The sequence below is a fragment of the Pimephales promelas genome, chromosome 24 (assembly GCF_988280905.1).
Source record: "Pimephales promelas chromosome 24, fPimPro1.hap1.1, whole genome shotgun sequence".
Classification (NCBI taxonomy): domain Eukaryota; kingdom Metazoa; phylum Chordata; class Actinopteri; order Cypriniformes; family Leuciscidae; genus Pimephales; species Pimephales promelas.
In genome coordinates, this window is record NC_142792.1 from 21,522,501 (window position 1) to 21,530,000 (window position 7,500).

The window sequence follows — 7,500 nt, forward strand, 5'->3', positions numbered from 1 at the left end:
AACAAATTATTTCACAGTGTACTGCACAAAGATAATTTAAATCTCATTTCCCAGTAATGAAGGTGTTGCTGCTACTGGTCCCTGATGTGGGTCTGGAAGAGCTGAACCCAGGGATGCCCTTAACAACAGGGCAATTCACATTCAACCCAAGGGTCAGCTCTTCTGCCAGGGTCAGGAGCATCATTATTATTATTTTTTTCTCAGCATTTTTCCTGTTTGCTTTTATAAACAGACAATCATTTATTTAACAGTGCCTTTTTAAAAGAGACTAGTAAACCTATAAGGCCTAAAATTACCATTAAGTAGAATATTTTTGTACTTCACTTTCACCATGTTTATTATTATAGTGTGGTAATTATGAAATTATGAAAATAAAAATAAAACAATAATAAGTTATTAAAACATCTAACATGGCCACCACAAACGCATTTAATTTGTCTTCTAGTTTTGCCAGCACTCTCTCCTGGCTTTTGCACACTTTGAGGTGTTCCCTGGCGTTTTAATTAAAGACTGAAATTCGGCATAACCTTGCATTAAAAGCGCGTGCTCTGCTTGGGAGAAAAACTGGGCGTGTTCTTTGGCCATGCTGAACAGCCAATAGCAGCGCTGCTGATCACTGGTTCTGCTATCGATACATGTCCCCTTTTAAACCAACGCGAGAACGCGCAGTTATCTCAGATGACTCAATCCAGCGATACTAATCATAAACAACAGGTGTGTTCGAAGAACCCAATTAGCCGGATCATGATTAGCACGATGATATCATCTTAGATGTCTCATTTGATCTCGGATGTTTTAAGCAACGTACGAAGAACGAGCCCCAGCTCTGTTTTTTCAAGCCCTTCCGGAAAACAAGCTGAAAAGGCTCCACCGAGATTTGAACTCGGATCGCTGGATTCAAAGCCCAGAGTGGTAGCCATTACACCATGGAACCACCTCACGCTGCTCCCTGGCCATCTGAAAGGCAGTGAAAGTGCTGTTATTAGCACCACGCTCTAACCAATTGAGCTAACCGCACCGACCCAGACTGCTTTTCTCTCCAAATTCCCCAGAAAAATCCCGGTTGCCCTAGTCAGGCCGAAGAGATTAAAAGCAAAGCCTAAGAAGGGGCTAGTCCGGGATTTGAACCCGGGACCTCTCGCACCCTAAGCGAGAATCATACCCCTAGACCAACAAGCCAACACACAGGCACTTTCAGCCACTGCCTGGCCGCAAATGTTTCCGTTTTCGAGGCTTAAAGAACAAAAGTTTCATTAAATGTGCAACTAAACGGTAGGCAGTGCAAAGTTGCCGGCACAGAGGAAATACAGTCTCTTTGCTTTGTGGCCACGCTGCAGCACTTGCAAAGACGAAAGGTATCGCTCCAGGCCGTTTTCTTTGAGAGTGATGGACACCTTCTCGACACGTCGTGGAGGGGAATTAGCTCAAATGGTAGAGCGCTCGCTGCGCAAAAGATGGGGTCCAATCTTTGCGCCCCGCACGCAAGCGAAAAGGACGCAGAAAACGCGAAAAAACGCAGAATTTTTTCCTGCAACAATATTCGGGCTATATTCCTGTACGTTATTGAAGAGTTTTAGTTACATGTGAAACAAGTCACCCTCCGCGGGCTGGGCTCGAACCCGTGTTCTGTGCGACTAGTGCGTGATCAACTGCGCATGCGCCTTAATTTGGTTATCTATGTGACATATCATTATATTGATTGATATTAATTGTGTATATTATTTTTTTTTTAAAAAGAGCATATTACATGTTTATGGTTTAATAAAACTAATACAAATGTTTATTCAAATATGTGTTTTGGGATTGATTGATGTGATTTATCTGATTTATTTTAGGACACTTCAAATGTTTTATACACACAAATGCATACAAATATCGAAATGTAATTTTTTTTTATTAAAATGAATAAACACAGTTTGCACATTCCAGGGCAATTAAAAGCAGCACAATGAATAAGAGTGAAATGAACAGTATTTATTTACTAAAACTACAAGATATTAATGAACAACAATAAACAACTAACAATGTAGAAATAGAATAGAACATTCTGTAATATAAATAAAACAAACAAGACATTACAGAAAGATAGAGAGAAAATGAACATAACCGTATTTACACATAGATATTTATTTACAGGTATTTACAAACTATCTTTTTTCTGTGTTGGAAGATTATTTTTATTATGGAGGTGGCTGTTCAGGTTTTTTCTGCTGGCGCTGTTCTACCAGCCACTCCTCTAAAGATTTGCCACCAGAGACACTGGGGCAAAACGTGGCACTGCCGAAGCGGCTATGGCCGAACTCCTTGGTTTTGGGCTTGCCACACTTAGAGCATTTGTTAAAAGCCACTTCACGGACATATTTCCTTTTTTGCGCTCCACTGGCCTCCTCTTCTGCCCTGCGTCGTCTGTTCCTCTGAGTGAAGCGGGAGACAGACACTGCGGCAGTGGGAGCAGGAGCCTCTCGCACGTCAGGAAACACTGGAGTTGGAGCCAGGAGAGGAGCAGCTGAAGCGCCACCTGCACCAGCTGCAAGCAGTGTGGGCGCAGTGTTCAATAAAATGAACTGGGGCAGTGGCACAGGAACTGGGGGAGGAGTAGAAGCTGCTGGGATAATTGGCCGCACAATTGTAGCACTGGCAGGTCGTCTGCCCGGCCGTAGCTTAGGAGCCTGTCCCGCTCTGTTAGGAGGAAGGACAAACTCGTGCCGGGCCCCTGATGTGGAGGGAGCCTCATCCAGCTTTTCCCGCGGAGCAGGCAGCTGTGAGCTGGCCACAGCTATGCGGTCTTCTGCAGCAAGGCCCTGGGTAAGGACAGTCACTTCCTGGGTGTTCTCCCTTCGATTAAACCTGCAATCAAAAAATGTATTCATAATAAATAACTGCTATCCCTTTCTTTCAAATGTCAATGTAAAACCATGCTTACCACTGAGTGAGAGTCCTCTGATTCAGCATAAACAGCTGAAGTGACGTGGCCTCCATCAGAGTTTGGCAGTTCAGCACCAGGTCTCGGATGTGGTGGTAATCCGCGAGCACCTTAGTCCAACGAGGAAGACGGACTCCATCCTTCTTAGTTGGGGACTTGTGCAGTGCACACAGTTTGATGCACATGCCCTCAACTAAGCGACTGGTGCTGGGCCACTGAGCCGGCCCCCCAGGATGACCAATCAGGCACCTCTTCACACTGTCCACACCTGGTGTCACTCCTGTGTTTTTCGGAGCCTTGAAGCGTCCGTGGGTCAGTTTGGGCTGGTGTCTGGGCTGATAGTGGATCTTCCTCTTGTCCCCATCAGGAAGAGCAGTCCACAGACGGATGACCTCTGTAACCTGCTGCTCGTCCAGGTAGAGTGCCTGACGGAGGGACACCAGGTACTCAGCCAAATCCTGCACCTTATCCCAGCCTGCAACGCCATCGGGTCCAAGAACAGGAGCCTGCAGGTTATTACAATAACAATACACAGCATGTTAAATGTCAGAGTGCAAAAGCAAATAGAAACTAATAATGAGAAGCTTACTTACAGGAGCCTGGTCTGCAACACTGGACCCAGTTGATGTTGCAGGAGCAGAGGCAGCACTTGGCTGGACAGAAGGCCGTGGAGGAGACTGCAGAGGAGGCTGGGCAGGGCGCAGAAGCGGAGACTGCAGAGGAGGGTGGGCAGGGTGCTGCAGTCCTGTGGGTGGATGTAGTGAGGATGGTCCTGGTGCAGAGGGACAGGGGTTGAAGGTCTGGGGGCTGCTGCTGTGGACTGGGACAGGCTCAATGAGGTCATAGAGTACTGGCACTGTGAGGTCCTCAGGTTCCTCCTCAACAAAGCCTTCGTCCTGCACCACCTCATCAGTCATCTGCTCCACCAGCCGATCCTCCTCTTCTGGGTTATCCATAACAGTCAGGGATTTCCCAGACTGACTGTACAGATACTCCATACCCAGCAGCTCCCCTGCAAAAGAACACACATACAAAGCACATCACATTATACAAAGTTTATCACATTATTATAGCTGTAGTGGCTATTTGTCCATAACAAACTGAAACAAAAAAACAATCAAACTTTTCAAAGTTTGATCGTTTGTAGGCTTGATACAGTTTAACAGATCAATAAATGAAAATAATATACAAGAAGATAATAAGCATAAATGCACTCAAATTCACTTTAGCAAAAGAAAGCAAAGAAATAAGTCTAAAAAGGGTCAAATTAAGCCTAAATTAAACAAAGCACAAATAACTCCACCAATAGTTGAATTATTTGAAATACAATATAAAAAATGTACACTCAAACACTCATACCCCTGTATAATGTATAATCTTTTGTTTGAGTTAACATGAATAATTCTTACCTGTGTAAGCCCCTGGAGGCTGGTAGCGGTCATCCAGGGACACCTTCAGCACTTTGCGGCTGAGCCGGTCCATTGCCTCCCTCTCAATGCTACTGTAGATCCTCAGGTCAGTCTTTCCCCTCACTGCTTCATCCATCCGGTCCTGGTTCCAGCGCATCAGGCCTTCCAGGAGATAGGCCTGGAAATGCGCATCACTGGCACTGGTCCCTACAGGTCAAATAAAGTCAAATATATGTTACGTATGTATTCAGTATGGCAGAATAGGTTATAAAAGTTTAAAGTTTTTTGCAGGTTATAAAAGTTATAACCTACCTGGGATGAAGCGATTTAAATGGAGGTGGAAAGACTCCAAGGAGGTGGAGCCACGAGCACAGCGATAGCAGCTGAGCTCCACACCACCCTTCTTCAGTGTGTCTGTCTTCTGGTACAGAGGGAAGCCCTCTGGGTCCTGAATACAGGCGATGTGCCTCTGCTGATCTATCCAGACCTGTTGGATTCGCTCGTGGTCCAGCAATGGTACACCCAGAGTGTCCCTCCCCTTCTCACTGTCCATCTCATCAATGAGCGCCTTGATCCTCCAGGTGGTCTCCTCCACTCCTCTGGTCCGCTTCCGACAGTGCAGTGCCAACTCCTTCCTGGTGATCAGCTTATCCAGAGCCTTCTCTGAGACTGGACCAGCTCCTCTGGCCTGTAACTCCCCCTGTTTGGCCAACCGTAGAGCAGCGACATCATCAGGATCCAGCTCAAAGATGCACCTGGAAAGCCGAGCCATGAAGGTGCCGTAGAGCTGATGAGCCTCCGTGATGACACCTGCTGCAAAGCGCCGCATGAAGTGCCAAATGTCTAGGCGCACTTGGAGCTCATCCCACTCTATGAACATGGCTCTGACCTGCGACTGTCTGTGTGCATGTGGACTGCAGCAGTCTCTGTCCACATACATGATGGCGGGTGGTGCCACTCCCGCCTCCCTGTACCTCTTCATGAGACCCACCGCCATGGGCCACAATCCATGCCCCTCTGCCGCTGTGAGGACTGACACCAACACCTGGCCGTGCTCATTGCCAACATTAGTGCACCAACCAGCAGTGTTGGCAGCAGCGCCGGCCAGTTTTTTGGTGACCTAAAAACAGTAGAACAAAACAATTGTCAGAAAAATTTAAGATAATAACAATTATTATTACTCAAACTTCACTTTTTATACCTTTTTGGTGGAGTCCATCTTGAGGACAGAGCCAAAGACTGAGGTTATTTTGGCCTTGACCTCAGGTAGCCGCGAGAGGACGTCCCTGGCATACACAGACAACAGCCACTTGGGTTTGGGGATGGGTGGGAGGGGCGGGGGCGCAGAAAAGAGTGGAGGCTCAACAATGGAGGAGTCTGTGAAGGGCTCACAGACAGTGAGGTACTCCAGCGTCCGCTGTGACCACGCTGAGGTGTGCAGCTCCTGCAGCTTTTTGAAAAGCTGTGTGACACTGTTCCCCCGGGTCCTCTCCCGCATCATTATGACTACACGGTAGTCACACGAGTACCTACAGACAGTCAAATAATTATGTTCAGTGCCACATCTTATTATTTCAATGTCAGTAAAGCAACGTATTTGATTTTATACAGTACAACAAATTACAGTGCATTGCTCTAAATACGAATGTGTTCTACCTGTATGTCAGAATGGCGGGGAATTTTCTGCGGTGTCCCATGTCGAGCTGTCCCAGGATGTCTTCAGACCAGGCTGGATACTTCTTCTTGCACCCTTTGCACTCCAGATACTCTGTGGCCATGTCATACCACCCGTCTATGTCCAGGACCTTGCGCACAGTGCGATAAAGGCCAGCAGCTGTCAGCTTGTGGTTATTGCAGGCTGGCTGGACACAGACAAGTGGAATGGACCACATCTTCAGCGGCATCCAGAGGAACAGAGGGCGGCAGAAGAAAATATCAGGAGAAGTAGGGGGCTGGGTGAAGACGGTCGGGGGCTGGGGAGGGTACCACCAGAAGTTGGGATGTGGCACCAGCTCAGGCTTCCCTGTTTTTACGTTGGCCCTGAACAGAGTCTTCCTGATCCAGTCCTGCTGGAAAGATGGGAGTTGCTCTTTCCAGTGGACAGGAAGCTCTGCAGGCGACTGGGACACCTGGCCAGGGGTCCACAATGCTGGAGGAGCAGGATAGGGGGCAGGAGCGGGAGCAGGAGCAGGAGCAGGGCCTCTCGAGCCTGCAGTGGCTGGAGCGTAAAAAAACACAACAAAATTATCTTATTGTTTTAGACTTTCACTGCATGGCTTTCTCAGCTCTGCTGGACAGCTACTGCGATTACAAGGTTTACTGCAAAGCATGTATGATTAGTAGAGAGATGACATGATGATGAAAAGATGGAAGGAAGCAGTGAAAATAATCCTGTTTTTCATCCAAGCACCATTAGAAGAAATACAAGAAGAAAAAAAGATGGGATCAGTGTGAAGCGTGAAAGCGAAGCAGACCAAACACTACAACAGCCACTTATTTCAAGGGGAGTGGGGGAAGTGTGAGATGACAAGAATGAGCTTTAGTCAGTGATTATGATAAAAAAAATGAAATAAAACCTTTTACATACACCTTTAAATTCTCTTTTTTCCTTTGAGGATGTTCACTCAAAGAGTGAATGTAGATTGACACCTGAGAAGTGCCATTCCTCTGTGTTGTGAAATAAAATAATATGATATGTCATTTAAAAATACTGTTTTGTTTTATTTGTAGTTGTTTGTAAAGTATTGTTTAAGATTAATATACCTTGAGGAAGTTGTTCCTCAGCTTGCGAGGCTACAGTTGCCATCTCCAGGTCATCTTCCTCCTCAAAAAAATCCATAGCAGCAGAGTCTGTAAAATAACATAAAACACTAAGCACATGTCACCAACACACTTGTATGTGTTAAGTGATACTCACCACATGTAAAGAGCTGTCTCCGGGCTGCGGACTCAGACGCAGGAGGTACACGTGGTCCTGCAGCTGTTGAACACGTATTTTCGTCACACATATATACTGCATAATATATACTGTAATGATTTTAAAGCTAGCAAATTACTTACAGGGTTTGGCTGGAGACAAAATCTTTTGTGCCAGCAGTGAAGCAGATAAATGCTTCCCCCGCGCCAACAGGGCCTTCACATTGGTTGCCAGCAGAGGCCTGTTCTTAG

The 7,500-nt window shown here is 46.4% G+C and overlaps 1 protein-coding gene across 1 annotated transcript in view; it reads right to left on the reverse strand.

The window, feature by feature from the left end:
- Positions 1 to 1,995: 1,995 nt before the first annotated feature.
- The window catches only part of LOC148965569 (uncharacterized), a 6,205-nt gene continuing 700 nt past the window's right edge, over positions 1,996 to 7,500 (reverse strand). Inside the window, exons 1-10 of the mRNA XM_089127327.1 lie at positions 7,393 to 7,500; positions 7,250 to 7,312; positions 7,096 to 7,182; positions 5,989 to 6,550; positions 5,534 to 5,861; positions 4,645 to 5,452; positions 4,333 to 4,539; positions 3,517 to 3,935; positions 2,924 to 3,429; positions 1,996 to 2,847 (exon numbers count right to left, since the gene is read on the reverse strand). The exon at positions 7,393 to 7,500 is cut by the window's right edge and continues 700 nt beyond it. Coding sequence (XP_088983453.1) covers positions 2,181 to 2,847; positions 2,924 to 3,429; positions 3,517 to 3,935; positions 4,333 to 4,539; positions 4,645 to 5,452; positions 5,534 to 5,861; positions 5,989 to 6,550; positions 7,096 to 7,182; positions 7,250 to 7,312; positions 7,393 to 7,500 — 3,755 coding nt within the window. The 3' untranslated portion in view covers positions 1,996 to 2,180. The remainder of the gene's footprint in view (positions 2,848 to 2,923; positions 3,430 to 3,516; positions 3,936 to 4,332; positions 4,540 to 4,644; positions 5,453 to 5,533; positions 5,862 to 5,988; positions 6,551 to 7,095; positions 7,183 to 7,249; positions 7,313 to 7,392) is intronic.